This window comes from Gopherus flavomarginatus, chromosome 15 (genome assembly GCF_025201925.1).
Source record: "Gopherus flavomarginatus isolate rGopFla2 chromosome 15, rGopFla2.mat.asm, whole genome shotgun sequence".
Taxonomy (NCBI): domain Eukaryota; kingdom Metazoa; phylum Chordata; order Testudines; family Testudinidae; genus Gopherus; species Gopherus flavomarginatus.
In genome coordinates, this window is record NC_066631.1 from 26,192,542 (window position 1) to 26,207,889 (window position 15,348).

The 15,348-nt window shown below is 40.0% G+C and overlaps 1 protein-coding gene across 4 annotated transcripts; it reads left to right on the top strand.

Annotated features, from left to right (window-relative positions):
• The first annotated feature begins 229 nt into the window (after positions 1-229).
• Positions 230-14,019, top strand: ANAPC7 (anaphase promoting complex subunit 7). Of its 4 annotated transcripts, none has more exons than XM_050923932.1 (11): positions 300-532; positions 1,368-1,554; positions 1,969-2,088; positions 5,729-5,840; positions 6,085-6,238; positions 7,898-8,040; positions 8,659-8,776; positions 9,207-9,403; positions 9,755-9,979; positions 10,433-10,583; positions 11,839-14,019. In XM_050923932.1, the coding sequence occupies exons 1-11, from the start codon at positions 309-311 to the stop codon at positions 12,026-12,028; spliced, it is 1,821 nt and encodes a 606-aa protein (XP_050779889.1). In that variant the 5' UTR covers positions 300-308; the 3' UTR covers positions 12,029-14,019. The 4 variants fall into 4 exon arrangements, with proteins under 4 accessions (XP_050779890.1, XP_050779889.1, XP_050779891.1 ...); XM_050923934.1 differs by lacking the exon at positions 300-532 and adding an exon at positions 667-841; XM_050923935.1 differs by lacking the exon at positions 300-532 and adding an exon at positions 670-841 and having other exon boundaries at positions 1,368-1,456.
• The last annotated feature ends 1,329 nt before the right edge of the window (positions 14,020-15,348 follow it).

A 15,348-nucleotide genomic window follows, 5' to 3' on the forward strand; every position in this document is an offset into this window, starting at 1 on the left:
GAGCCCAGCTCCGTTCCTTCAAAACCTGCTGAGCCCCACAGCCACTGCCCGCCAACACGTGCCTCGGGGCGCCACAAGGCACTGAGTGGTAGAGACAGCCGCTGCGCATGCGTAGAGTGTTTCAGCTGCGGGGGCGACCATGATTGTGCCTGCTGGAAAATGTCCTCGCTTTGTATCCTACACCGGCAGCGGCAGCGGTCTTAATGGTGGAGGAGAGGCGAGGCTGGCACCTGGGCGGATTTCCACGGGGTCCCAACGGAGAGGTTTTTTAAACTGAGGCGTGAGCGAGGGCCACCTAGAGAGGCATTATGGACTCCTGCCTGCGAGGACCCCTAGGTGGCGCCATTTTGGAGTCGCAGCGGGCTGAGGAAGCGCTGTCTCTTCCGACCCCATCCCCGGCCGGCGCCCCTCGTCCCGCTCCGGCCTCCAGGATGAGTGTGGTGGAGCATGTGCGGGAGATGGCGGCTGCCGGGCTCCACTCCAATGTGCGGCTCCTCAGCGGGCTGCTGCTCACCATGAGCGGCAACAACCCGTGAGTGCCGCCGGCAGGGGGCTCTGTGGGGGCGGCGAGAGAGCGGGGCTGAGGCAAGGGCGCTCCGGGCCTGGTGTGGGGGAGGCTGCGGGGTGACGGGGGGAGGGGGCCCACGCGTTTCTCGGTGGGGAATGAGGCGGGGTGAGATAGGGGGCTCAGAGCTTCGTGGGGCCCTGCGGGAGCCGCCGTGGAGAAGGTCCTGCCTGGGGTAACAGATCGGGGCTGCAGTTGCTTGAAGTCTCTCCCCGTCACAGTTCCCCCATGTGTAAAACGGGACCAGCAATATGCTCCTGGCTGAGGCACTTCGAGGTGTGCGTATGCAAAGCCCTGTAAGCGCTAAGAGTTTCAGCTTCCCGGGCGGGGCTGTCGAGAGACAAGGTGACTTGCCCATCGCTTTCTGATGGATCATCACTGAGGCTGTACCTCCCATATCCTTCTTCTCTTGACAGCGATCATAGCGACGGTGCATTGTCTGTGTTCGGTGTACTTCCTGAACCATAATTGCTTCTAACAAAAATTAAATACAGTCCTAAAACTGAGTTCTTGGCTCTCAGAGCTGCCTGTTGCAGAGGATGGTTAACAACAGTTACGGTTGTAAGTTCTTAACAGATGATTGACAAATAAAAGATCTGATTAGGGCTATTATGTTTAAGATGGGACTTGCTTGTAGTTGGATTTATCATTTAAGGGTACAAGTATTGCACTCGTAGTTCTTCCAGATTTCAGGCACAGCCAGGGGATTTAATTACTAATACTAAAAAATTACGATTTAGCAGTTTTGCTCCTATTATGTAATCAGCTAGTTTAAGCTGATATCTTTTTGAATTTCTTCTAGTGAGTTATTCTCGCCATCACAAAAGTACCAGCTTCTTGTATATCATGCAGATTCCCTCTTCCATGACAAGGAATATAGGAATGCTGTAAGTAAGTATACAATGGCCTTGCAGCAGAAGAAAGCATTAAGTAAAACTTCAAAAGTAAGACCCTCTACTGGGAATGCTGCAGCCACTCCACAAAGTCAGGTATTTGGAAATAGAGTGACATACTGCATATAACTCTTATTCTCCCTGTAAAATGAAATATTGGTGAATCAAATGTTGTAGCAGTAGACTGTAAAATTACACAGCAAAGAAGCTTGAATTTTGTGGCTATTTAATTTTGAAAATGTGTCTGACCACTACTTTCTAGTGAAAAACTTAAGTTGGTCTCAAATGTCAGAGAGAGTGCCCGTTTAATTTGTAGTTTTCATTAGCAAAAGAGAAGATAGTCTACATTATAAAAATACAAACTACTGTCACCTTTACATTTTATATCTTGATTTTGTTGATGAAAATACAAGTCTTTCATAAGATTTTAGTAATTTAGACGCTGTTTGTTTTTATTAGTTAGAACAACTTTTGAGAGGGATTACATTTTAGTGATCAATTTTATTTTAGTGTCTGCCATCTGAAATTGAAGTGAAATACAAGATGGCTGAATGTTACACAATGTTGAAGCAAGATAAAGATGCTATTGCTATACTAGATGGAATTCCTTCAAGACAGAGAACCCCCAAGGTAGGTTCTGGAATTGATTTGTGACAAACAGTAGTTTAGATGTTTTTGGAGTTGTATAATCATATTTGCTCAAGAATTAAGATGTATCATATAGAGGTAAAGAGATTAAACCTTGGCATTTGTGCTTACAATATTTAAATGAGTTATCTGGAAACACTGGCTAAACACTTATAAATTATCTGAGTTTAGTAAGCATATCTTCTTTAAAACCAGGTAATCTCTATATGGAAATTCTTTGTTTGAAAGAGTTCACCAAACTAATGGGAGCTAAATGTTTTTGTATGTCTTTAACAGGTAATTCTTGTGAAAATTACCTGGGTAATTTTGTTAATGCTAGTGGGAATTACAAAATCTTCTCTATGCGTGAGGAACAATAGACACCTTGACATGTGCTGATAAGCTATTGAGAGCATGTATGCTTAACCTATTTAGGATTGAAGTCTCTATTAGCTATGCAAAATTCTACTCCTCGCAGCTGATGCCTCTGAGGTTTTTGGAGGATAGTATAACTAGTTTTTACAATTCTGGGAAAGAGTAATTGCTGCTCTAGACAAAAGTGGTAAAAATGCCTTAGCTCGGACTATGTTAATACTCCCACCAGTGCTACCACCAGAGGTAGTAAAGCAATGGACAGTTCTTGAAAACAAGGAGAAAAAGAAGTTAATAGGAAATGAAATGTTGTCACCTTGTATTGTCACTCTACCACTACAAACTATTCTTTTTCTCTCATGCTGATAGTAGCTCACCTGAACTGATCACTCTCCTTAGTGTTTATGATAAAACCCATTGTTTCATGTTCTCTCTGTGTGTATCTATCTATCTATCTATCTATCTATCTATCTATCTATCTTCCTACTGTATTTTCCACTGCATGCATCCGATGAAGTGGACTGTAGCCCACAAAAGCTTATGCTCAAATAAATGTGTTAGTCTCTAAGGTGCCACAAGTACTCCTGTTCTTTTTGCAGATACAGACTAACACGGCTGCTACTCTGAAACTTTTCTTCCTTAAGATTCTTCTCACACTTTTTGATGACTTACATAGTGCTAAATCAATGAGGAGTACTTGTGGCACCTTAGAGACTAACACATTTGATGGTATCCAGTTTCCAAATTAATTCCAATTCTGCAGTTTCTCGTTGAAGTCTGTTTTTTGAAGTTTTTTTGTTGAAGAATTGCCACTTTTAAGTCTGTTACTGAGTGTCCAGGGAGATTGAAGTGTTCTCAGACTGGTTTTTCAATGTTATAATTCTTGACGTCTGATTTGTGTCTATTCTTTTGCGTAGAGACTGTCCGGGTTGGTCAACATACATGGCAGAGGGGCATTGCTGGCACATGAAGGCATATATCACATTGGTAGATGTGCAGGTGAACGAGCCCCCTGATGATGTGGCTGATGTGGTTGGGTCCTATGATGGCGTCCCTTGAATAGATATGCAGACAGAGTTGACAGCGGGTTTTGTTGCAGGGATAGGTTCCTGGGTTAGTGTTTTTGTTGTGTGGTGTGTAGTTGCTGGTGAGTATTTGCTTCAGGTTGGGGAGCTGTCTGTAAGCGAGGACTGGCCTGTCTCCCAAGGTCTGTGAGTGAGGGATCATCCTTCAGGATAGGTTGTAGCTCCTTGATGATGCGCTGGAGAAGTTTTAGTTGGGGGCTGAAGGTGATGGCTAGCAGCATTCTGTTACTTTCTTTGTTGGGCCTGTCCTGTAGTAGGTGACTTTTGGGTACCCTTCTGGCTCTGTCAGTCTGTTTCTTCACTTCACCAGGTGGGTATTGTAGTTTTAATAATGCTTGATGGAGATCTTGTAGGTGTTTGTCTGAGGGGTTGGAGCAAATGCAGTTGTATTTTAAAGCTTGGCTGCCAGACAGCCCCCCAAGCTGAAGCAAATATAACCAGCAACTACACACCACCTAAAAGTGGCAATTCTTCAACAAAAAAACTTCAAAAGCAAACTCCAGTGAGAAACTGCAGAACTGGAGTTAAACTGCAAACTGGGAGTGGATGGTCACTACAAAAACTAATTTCCCCCTACTGTTACTCACACCTTCTTGTCAACTGTTTGAAATGGGCTACCCTGATTACTACTACAGAAGTTATTTTTTTTTCCCTCCTGTTGATAATAGCCCACTTCCACTTTAATTGAATTATCTCGTTAGAATTAAGTATCAGAGGGGTAGCCGTGTTAGTCTGGATCTGTAAAAGCAGCAAAGAATCCTGTGGCACCTTATAGACTAACAGACATTTTGGAGCATGAGCTTTCGTGGGTGAAGTTGCATCTGAGGAAGTGGGTATTCACCCACGAAAGCTCAGGCTCCAAAATGTCTGTTAGTCTATAAGGTGCCACAGGATTCTTTGCTGCTCGTTAGAATTGACCCCCCCACTTGGTAAGGCAACTCCTATCTTTTCATGTACTGTGTATATATATCTTCTGCTTACTGTATTTTCCACTACATTCATCTGATGAAGTGGGTTTTAGCCCATGAAAGCTTATGCTCAAATAAATGTTAGTCTCTAGGGTGTTGTTTTTGCTGATACAGACTAACACGGCTACCACTCTGAAACATGTCATGGTGCTAAATGTTTAGGACACTTAGTATTTTTCACTGATAATACTGAGACTTTGCTTGCTGGTTCTGTCATCTAGATAATCTCTTAGGCCATTTACACCTCATGCATAACAATTTACATGTTAGCAGCATCCCATCTGAGCCAGTGAGTGGTAACCATAAGGTGTTCTCCCTTATGCAAGGCTTGCTGTACAGAAAAGGAAGAAAATTGAGGAAAGGAAAAGCAGCCTTCTACCCCTGCAAGCCAATAAACCAAAAATTCTTAAACACTAGAACAACTAGCTGCATTGGGAGGCGGGGGAAGCTTCCTCAAGCCATTTCTGCCCTTTCGTGAGCTGTGAATTCAGTCAGAATTTAAATGCAAATCTACTCTCCACCTTCGAAATACAGTTGCTCTGGTAGACTTGGGGTATGGCTACACTTGCACTTCAAAGCACTGCCGCGGCAGCGCTTTGAAGTTTCGAGTGTGGTCGCAGTGCCAGCACTGGGAGAGAGCTCTCCCAGCGCTGCACGTACTCCACATCCTCTACGGGTATAGCTTGCAGCGCTGGGAGCTGCACTCTCAGTACTGCGGCACTGTTTACACTGAGGCTTTACAGCGCTGTATCTTGCAGTGCTCAGGGGGGTGTTTTTTCACACCCCTGAGCGCAAAATGTGCAGCGCTGTAAAGCGCCAATGTAGCCATGGCCTTGCATTGGTATGCAGAGAGAGCAAATAAAAGAAAGCAATAATGTAATATATAGGCCTTTGCAGACATCACTTCTACTTATATAAACATTTGCCCATCTTTTGAATGAATGTTCAGAAAACACTCTTGTGATTCCCAGAGGTACTACACTAGTGTATAATATTAGGATATCTCCATTTTTCTGTATTCTGAATCAGAAATGAGAAACACTTCTCATTTTATACAAGTTGGTGACTTAAGAAGCAGGGCTCATAATTATTCTCTGTCCAGAGAGCTGGGAAGATGGGGCTATACTTGATAATGAAAACATGACTTTTTGGTGAGGAACTCTGCTTTTCATAACTCTTGATTGGCTTGTTCTCACAATCAGATTTTTTTGATTACAGATTAACATGATGTTGGCAAATTTGTACAAGAAGGCAGGTCAAGAACGCTCATCTGTTACCAGTTACAAAGAAGTGCTGAGACAGTGTCCATTAGCACTCGATGCCATCCTAGGTAGAGACTTTTTCCCCACCAAGTATCTAATATTAAAAATTACATCAAGCAATATTATCACTAAAATATGAGATGTGTAAAACATATTAGTAAACTAGCTAATTTGCATGCAGTACAGGGTGCATGCAATCTACAAGTTGTACAGGCTGCATGCAGTCTACAAGTTGTACAGGAGCATTTAGACATTTTAACAAATTTGTACGACAAACTGTTTTGGATTTGACTAGTGTATTTTTCTGAATAGGTTTGCTGTCACTTTCAGTAAAAGGGGCAGAAGTGGCTTCCATGACGATGAATGTTATTCAGAGCATCCCTAACTTGGACTGGCTTTCAGTGTGGATCAAAGCATATGCATTTGTGCACACTGGAGATAATACTAGAGCAATCAACACCATCTGGTAAGAATCAAGGTGAATTAAATTACTATTCTTGAGTCACAACTTCACAGTGTTGTGACAGATTTAAACATGCTGCTTGGCACAGCATGATGCCTATTTTGTGCTGTTGAGGACCTTGCAGTTGATCTGTAAGCATTGCTTGGATTTTTGTCAGATGCTGAACATAAGTTTTTTTTTTTTTTTTCCTGATTTGGAGAAAAGTCTTGATTTGGAAAACTTTTGAAAAAGCAAGCGTAACAATATTTTTAGACTTGCTATCCATTTTTGTTCTGACAAACTGTAAAAAATCAGGACATTTTTCCTTACTGGTCTTGGATTGTACCTACGATTCAGTGCATATAGATTAAATAATATCTGAGATCTTTGCAAGATCTGGGTATTCTGTGAAGAAAGCTCCAATTAAAGTAAATAGTTCTGCAAAGGCTATACACTCTCTTTCATGGGGAAGAGAAGGTACCTTGTATCTCCTTAGACTAGAGTGCTTAACTTTAAAATTCAAAATTGTTCTTCTTTTCAATTCTGTAAATTAACTTCTTAAATTACAATCTTTTTGTAACTGAAAACAGCGATGCAGCTACTTTTGAAAACTGACCGCTGGAAACTAGTTTAAACTTTTTGTGACTTAACTGCACATTTCTAGAACATGAATGGAAACTGAGAACCCCTTAATGATGCTGTGCTGTTAGTGCAATTTCTTTGCCCAGATGCTCTTATAAAAGCTACATGTTTCAGTCAATGCAGGTAAACATAACTAGGGCATGAAGTTTAAAAAAACATATTTCCTTTTGGATGTCTATTGCATTGTGCTTTACTTGAAGCTGTGTTTGAAGTCCAGCTGGTGTAGATTCCTAGTGCCTTTCTCCTAAACCAGTGGTTCTCAACTTTTGTACTGGTGACCCCTTTCACATAGCAAGCTTCTGAGTGCGGCCCTCCCCCTTCTAAATTAAAAACCCATTTTTATATATTTAACACCATTCTAAATTCTGGAGGCAAAGCGGGTTTGGGGGTGGACGCTGACAGCTCACGACCCCCCATGTAATAACCTCACAACCCCCTGAGGGGTCCTGACCCCCCGTTTGAGAACCCCTGTCCTAAATGATCATTGCTTGGGGTTAATGGTGTGAACTGGCTGCCTTGTTTGTGGATGCACCTCAAGTTGCTGGTGATTATCTGTAAAGCCCTGCATGGCTCTAAGAGGTCAGTATTGGAGACACGCACACCCCGCCCAGTTTATCATGCCAGGGAAGGTTATCTAGGGTGCAGCTATTTATTCCTGGCATCAAACTCTGGGGCTGGCAGCAAGATATCTTCAGTAGAGGGTCCTTGCTTAAGAACTCTCTCTCTTCTCCCCCCCTCCCCCCCCAAGTTTGGCAGCCGTCAAGTAACAATGTAAGTTGTATGTATGTCATCAAGTAGTTTTTTGAATGAGTGTTCAAATGGTGGGTGTGCGCTCACTCAGTAAAGAGTGAGCGTCAGGTAACAATATGGGTGATACCAGGTCTTGTGGTAACTGTAACTGTAGGTCTTTAAATGTATGACACTTAAAATCATAATTTTACAATTGTATTTGAGAGAAAATTTACAGGTTCCAAAGCGTTTTAGCATTCAAACAGTACATAACAAGGTGCTAGTTTAAATGGCATTTCTTTTCTCTTAAAGCTCATTAGAAAAAAAGTCTCTACTGAGGGATAATGTGGATCTATTGGGTAGCTTAGCAGACCTGTACTTCCGAGCTGGAGATAATAAGAACTCGATTCTGAAATTTGAGCAGGCACAAATGCTGGATCCTTATCTGATAAAAGGTAAGTAATTGTAAATTCTCGAAGTTGGCCTAGCATGCTAACCCCTTGAATGACATGAGCACAGCAGGTGTATCCAGTTCACGTTCCACTATAGGCTTAGAACAGCTGCATAATTATTTATCAGCATAGCAGGTGCATAGTTTCTGTCCATACCCAGAAGCAGTTGGAGGCAGTCATAGTATAAAGTGGGTGTTTCTTACACCTCATTAATAATTACAGTACTTCCAGAAGTTAGTAGAGCTGTACATCAGGCTCTCCATAGAGGAACATAGTACTAACAAATTTAGTTTAAGAAGCTTGAGTGTTCTGTTTTTCCTTCTGCATGAACTATCTAGAATTCTTCATGCTCTCATTTTATACCTGTTTTGTTTGGTTTTATTTTATTTTATTTTGTTTTCTTGATACCTCCTCCACCTTTAAGGTGAAAGTGCAGAGTCTGGTGCTCAAATTTAGTCCCAAAGCATGTATCCTAGCTACTCCTAGATCGTACAAGTGCTGTGAAATCACTGGCCCTTATGGTCAAGTTCCATTGTGACCTTAAATCTTCATAAAGCTTTTAAGTGTTATAGTTAGGAGTTCAGCAATAATACAACTGATCCCAAAGTATTTCATTCTTAGGAATGGACGTATATGGTTACTTACTGGCACGTGACGGTCGACTGGAGGATGTGGAGAACTTGGGCTGCCGTCTTTTCAATATTTCTGATCAGCATGCAGAACCATGGGTGGTGTCAGGGTAACTTCCATTTACTTCCTTGCATCCCGTGGCTCCTTAGCTAACTTGTCTTAGGAGCTTGAATGTGTTTGTGGCAATGTGTTCAGGTGTCATTAGTTTGGAAGCTGTACTTATCCTGTGAGTCTGCTGTTGTACTTAAACATTTAATTCTTGGTCTAACTTTAAAATGTCTTATTAGATACATATTAAGTCTTTCAATCCTTTTCTAGCTATATTTAAACACCTTGGAGTTGTTGGGTCTATCAGATAACTAATGTTGCTGTAACTAGTACCTGAATCACCAGTTCTATTAATATTTTGTTGCAACATATTTTGTTAATATCTTTTTAAGTAACTGCATGCTATAAATCCATCAGTTGCTTTTCTTTTCAGCTTTCCATGAATGACTCTTGGTAGTGCACACTTATCACCATTGCTCTTCTTTTTGTAGGTGTCACAGTTTCTACAGTAAGCGATACTCCCGTGCCTTGTATTTAGGAGCCAAAGCTATTCAGCTGAATAGTAATAGTGTTCAAGCTTTGCTGCTGAAAGGGGCTGCTCTTAGAAATATGGGACGAGTACAGGAGGCAATTATACATTTCCGAGAAGCAATACGCCTTTCACCTTGCAGGCTTGACTGTTATGAAGGCAAGTAAAGTCCAATGACTCTCATATACAGTTTAGATAGGGCTTCGGTGTACGATGGTGTCATGGTATAGGAAGAGTATAAGTTGCCTCCCAGAGTTCCCTGCAGGTGAAGTAACATTACTTACTACCTAGTAGCGTAATGATATTGAAAAACCCACTAAATAGCGCTGGAAATCAGGAGAAGAGGGGGAAATATTAGACATTAAATGCATGCTTGTTAAACAAAAATAGCTGAATTTGATGTATTGAGAAGCATACTTATGAAACTCTGATACAGTGTCTGTAAACAGATTGTTAGTATGCTAGTATGTAAATATTAATGCACAGTAACATCATCTTTTTGGTCTTCAGGCCTCATTGATTGTTATCTGGCATCCAACAGTATCCGTGAAGCAATGGTTATGGCTAACAATGTGTACAAAACCCTGGGAGCAAATGCACAGACGCTTACTCTGTTAGCAACAGTCTGTCTTGAAGATCCAGTCACACAAGAGAAGGCGAAAACCTTATTAGATAAAGCACTGACACAGAGACCGGATTACATTAAAGCAGTGGTAAAAAAAGCAGAGCTTCTTAGTAAGTTTCTTTTCTTTGAGATGTCTCTTCCTTGTCCAGTTTATTTGAATCATATCTTACATGAAAGTGAGTGTTCCACAAAGTCACTAATATGAAAAACACTATACAAATGTTACAGCCGAAGACTAAGCAGTTCTGTGTAAAAGAAAAATTACAGGATGCCATAAGATATGAACTGCTTATCTATTACAGTGATTGGCACTATAGTAATACTTCAGATGGAAGAAATTATAACTTACTAATTATTTGAGAGAATCATGTATGCATTGATTTTGGTTAAAAATATAACACTTGGAGCAAGAACTACATTTTCAGAAGATTTAATTATCACCAACTGCAGATGGTTTTAGGAATAAAGAAGAGGATTGTGATAGTGTTTTAGATCATCCACAAAATAACTTGAAGAATATATATCTAAACCATTAATGGAACTGTAGCTCTGCATGTCAACAGGTAGAGAACAGAAATATGAAGATGGAATAGCTTTGTTGAGGAATGCACTTGCCAATCAGAGTGACTGTGTTCTGCATCGAATACTAGGTGACTTTCTTGTAGCAGTCAGTGAATATCAAGAAGCCATGGACCAGTACAGTATTGCCCTAAGGTAAAACTTGTAGACCCTTGGGTTTTCTGTATGCTTCTTAGAAATTAAGAATGACATGGCTGGTGTAAGATGGCTTAGTAGTACATCTTCAGTCAGTTATGAGGGGGGCAGCAGGGTTGTTTGGTTGAGTCTTGTCGTCTCTCTCTCTCTCAGTGAATTTGGGATTGTCTACACTTGATGTGCTACAGTGGTACAACTATACTGCTCTAGCTGTACTATTGTAGCACTTCAGTGTAGACAGTACCTATGCTGATGTGAGGGGTTCTTCCATCAGCCTAGCACTGTATACACAGCAGGTTAGATCAGCTTAACTATGCTGCTTAGGGATGTGGATTTTTCACACCCCTAAGGATGTAGTTAAAACAGCTTAATTTTTCTAGTGTAGACAATATCTTACTCTTTATGTACTGCAATTCCCAATTCAGAGTCTCAAAGACAAAAATTTACAATTGTAAACTTGTGTTAATGTTAAGTATGTTACCAGGCAGTCAATTGCTAGACCAATAAGAAGGATTAAGGCATGGATTTGTTTATAATTTCTTAAACTGTTCTATACTCTGTCAAGCACCTTGGGTTCCACCTTTAGGCTGGAAAGTGCTGTATAAATTTAAGGGATTAACTAAATTCAAACAGAAAGGTTTTGATGTTCAACTGAATCAACATTTCTTCTTACAATAAAATTGAGTCCCTCAAACTCAAATAGAAAAGAATTATTTCAAACTCGGGTAAAATTTAGCATGTTTCAGAATAAGATGCCATATTTCCTAATAAAAAAATCTTATGTTCTCTGCATTATTAAAAGTTAAATACCTATCTTGAATGCAACACCTTGTTATACCCACAAACCTTATAAACTGTAGGGTCAGGTAGGTTGGCTATTTTTGCCTCGATGGAGGTGCAGGAACAGTGTTTTTAGTGCTAGTCGCTTAAATTGCATTAATCTGTCTTCTGTTGCTTTAGTTAGTATTGCCTAGAAGAATTGTGTAAGCTTCATTGGGAGGTTCATAGTGTTCAGACAAGTGCATTCTCAACGGTTAGGAATTTGTATATAGATGATGTAATTGGTGTTAATCGTGCTCTTCCATCTTTTGTCAAATGGTTATAACAGCAGTCTGAGGTAAAGTTGCAACATCTTTGAGTTTAAATATCAGTAGCAGTAAACAGGAAGTGGGGGAAGCAAGATGGAGATGTTTTGATTAGACATATTTCTAATGTTGACTACCTTAAGTTTGAGTAACCCTTTTTTCTCCCCCAGTTTGGATCCCAATGATCAGAAGTCTTTAGAAGGAATGCAGAAAATGGAAAAAGAGGAGAGTCCAACAGATGCAACCCAGGAAGAGGATGTGGATGACATGGAGGGAAGTGGAGAAGAAGGGGATTTGGAGGGCAGTGATAGTGAAGCAGCACAGTGGGCAGATCAAGAACAATGGTTTGGCATGCAGTGAAGATTTTACTTAAACTGATATGGGTTTCAGTTCTTGAATGTGCCTGAGATCCATTGTTTTCTGAAGGAAGAACATCACCTGCAATTTTTGTATTAACAAAGTGGACTTTATAAAAACAACCGACTCTGAAACCATTTAATGGTTCTCTACATCACAGTTCTGTCATTTTTGTGATGCTTCCTATTTATCAGTTATAAGATTGAGCTGAACCATGCTGGAGATTTATAAGAGTGACTGACTTAGTCTTTTCTTGCTAAAGCTAGAATCTTGAGTATAAAGCATTTCATGCAATATACCTATTGCTAGTGCCTAAAATGTCAAAATTGAGTCCAAAACTAAGTAGTCTTGATCCTTAGCTATAGATGTAAATACAAGTTTTTTTTGTTTTTTTTTTTATTCCTTTGTGAAAGGCTTTTCTTTTGTCAGGGTTCATGCTTGAATGTTTGTGGGAGTCACTTGTACATATTTGAAGGGAGCAATTTTTCCCCTCTCTTCAGCCAATTAACCTGTTTTGATGTAAGGCATTGCACTAACTTTAAAGGTGGAATTTGTATCTCCGGCATCCCTGACTTATAGGATGCTTTGTAACTAATCAGCTTTTATGTGCAAAGAATAGTGCAATGTTAGAATTATAGTAATTTCCCCAATCCCTACAAAGCCCTATAATCACTTAACCTGTATGTGAACATTTACTTCTAAATAGAGTTCAGTTTTATTTAAGTAAGTTCGCGAAGGCCTTACAACAGCAGTGACACAAAGCCACTTCACATCCAGTGCATGGCTCTGTCAGTTAATTATTTTTTTAAACTTCTCCATTGCATCACTAGTAGAAATTTTAAATTAGAATGGCTGTCTTGGCTTTCTTTATATTTTACACTTAAAATATAGCTTAACCTATTGAAAATAGAATCTCGTGCTATCACCTGCTAAAACGATACTGAATTGTCCACAGCAGAAATTGTCCACAGTGGGCATCTCTTTTTAAAAGTAAAGCTTTCCCAGAAACCAGAAATCCATACAGAACTATTTCTGTGGCACTTAGACTTTGCAAAAGAACTACCCTTGTCCTAGTGTTTCACTCTTGATTTACTTGCTTCTTGCTAAAACATATGTCTTTATTACGCTTTCTAATGGTGCTGTAGTTCACATTGTCTTCAGTCCATGGTCATGCATAGCCTTGTAATTCTGCCTGTGGCTTCTCAAGTCTATTGTACTGTTCAGTGCTGTCATAGCAGCTGAAGCAGAAGTTGACTGGTTTTTGTACTGGAACTTTTTGATATCTAGAGCAAATACTTGACACAAAAGAAAACAAGCTTTTCACTAACTATAGTAGCATAGCACATACACAAATAAAATACATGAAATATCTTCATTCCCAAAAGCATACATAAAAATACATATTAAAAGGAGAGGATGTTTAATCCTAAACACATTGTAGCCTGTTGACTTTGGGATGTTTAGCATGTGTAAGCATTACAGAGTCTGGATAGCTTCTTCCTGTTCATAGCCAGACAGCTAGCTAGAATGGTTAGTCTCCTCTTTCCAGTCTTTTAGATGTGTTTGAGGGTGGGGGAAACCACTAGCTTTTCTCTAGTGTCAATTGAATTGCACTAAAGTAATTGAAAAATAAGCAAGCAGGTAGCCTGCCTTACTGCCCTATTATTGATGGTCTTAATTAAGAAGTCTGTTGGTTTATTATCTCATTTCACTAAACTGTGCAATCCAAATAGGCTACATTTAAACTAAAATCCTATTTAGGTAGCTGCTCTCTGAGATTTGTGATCAGTACCCTTCCTGGCTCTAATCTACTTCATGAAGATTTCAGCTGTTTGTCATTTGGCAGTGGATTGTGATAGGTTTCAACTCCTTTCATGTTGTTAATTCTTTACAGAAGGAAACTAGAAAACAAACTGTTCATTTTGCAATCTGTCCATTTCTTCTTTTCTCTGCAATAAACCTCAAAATCTGTGCTGCTTCTGAAGGTTAACAAAGGTGGGCTGATACAAGTCTCTTAATTGTATGTCAGACCCCAGTTGTGAAGATCATAAGGGAGCATTTGATACTTGTAATCTGAAGTAAAGCAAAAAGGCATTGTGTGTTTAAAAGCTGATGAGTGTGTGTGGGAGGCATATGGTGTATGTTTTAAATTGGCAGCTGCTCAGCTGAGGGTTTTTACTTCAAATGACTCATTCAGATGCCCCTAATCAGAGCTGCTCTTATAGCTTCCAGCTGTGTTAGTACCATGTATTGCAACACTTTTCTCTCTCTAAAGCAAGGTTTACGTGGCACAAGAAACCTGACGTCTGGAGCCCAGTCATAAAATGGTTCAGAGTGTTTGTAGGTAGGAAAGTGTGAACACGTGTCTGTTAGTTTTCTCACCTTAGATCATTCTCTTTGGTATGTAGCCTAACTATTGAATAGTGACAGCAAGTGCTGTGAATGATGAGTTTTGAAAACCTTTGTCTTGTAGTAGTATAAACCAGCCCCTGCAGACTGGTCCTTCATTTCACCCAAGGCCCAGCCTTGATCCCTTTAGTAAGTGATGGAAGGAACCCAATTAAATGTTAGGGAGAGGTAAAATTATATTGCATTTTTGCTTATTTCAAAGTAGATCTTGGCATCCATGTGCAAGCAAATTGTTATTGGGTAAGAATTCTGTTAAGACTGTCTCTTTGACATGAATGGAGGCCAGATTTCAAGAGGAGTTTCTGCTGTAAAAAACTTCCTTGTAGATTTTCCTTATGAGCAACTGTGGAAAGCTTAATTTAGACTCCTTTTTACACCCAAGAATACAGCCTTCTGGTTTTTTTTGTTTGTTTTGAGAGTGAGTGTACTCTGCTCGTTATCTAAAATATAAAAAGCTCAGCCAGATTCTGCAGTAATGGGTACCTCTATCAATGCATATAATAATGTTAGAGCTGCATTGATCGTATGGTTTATATGAGTTTGCTAATGAGTGTACTGTGGATGGAGATGGAATTATTTTAAAGAATATTTTAACACATTTGTCTCAATTCTAAAGGGATTCTTGGTCTATTAAAGACCCTTCATAAACAGTCTAATTTTAGAATATGAGCTGTTTTTACAACCTTGTGCTCCTGAATCCTGTGATTTGTGCCTAGTTTAGGGAATATAGCTAATGCAATTAGCCCATAACATGTAGTTGTCCTCATTCAGTACTTTAATCCTTTGCTGTGTACACTCCAAGAGATAATGAAACCCAAAACTACATCACACTCTTGACATTGGTTGAGCTTTAAACTCCCTAAAGCGATGCACTTAATAGGTGAGGTTAGAATGTCATAGCTACCCAACTGCTT

What these genes read in the sequence shown, in the direction of transcription:
- ANAPC7 (XM_050923932.1), top strand. Translation starts at nt 309, where the DNA reads ATGGACTCCTGCCTGCGAGGACCCCTAGGTGGCGCCATTTTGGAGTCG. An exon ending in AGAGCAATCAACACCATCTG is followed by an intron (nt 6,239 to 7,897) that starts GTAAGAATCAAG and finishes TTTCTCTTAAAG; the next exon opens with CTCATTAGAAAAAAAGTCTC. An exon ending in GAACCATGGGTGGTGTCAGG is followed by an intron (nt 8,777 to 9,206) that starts GTAACTTCCATT and finishes TTCTTTTTGTAG; the next exon opens with GTGTCACAGTTTCTACAGTA.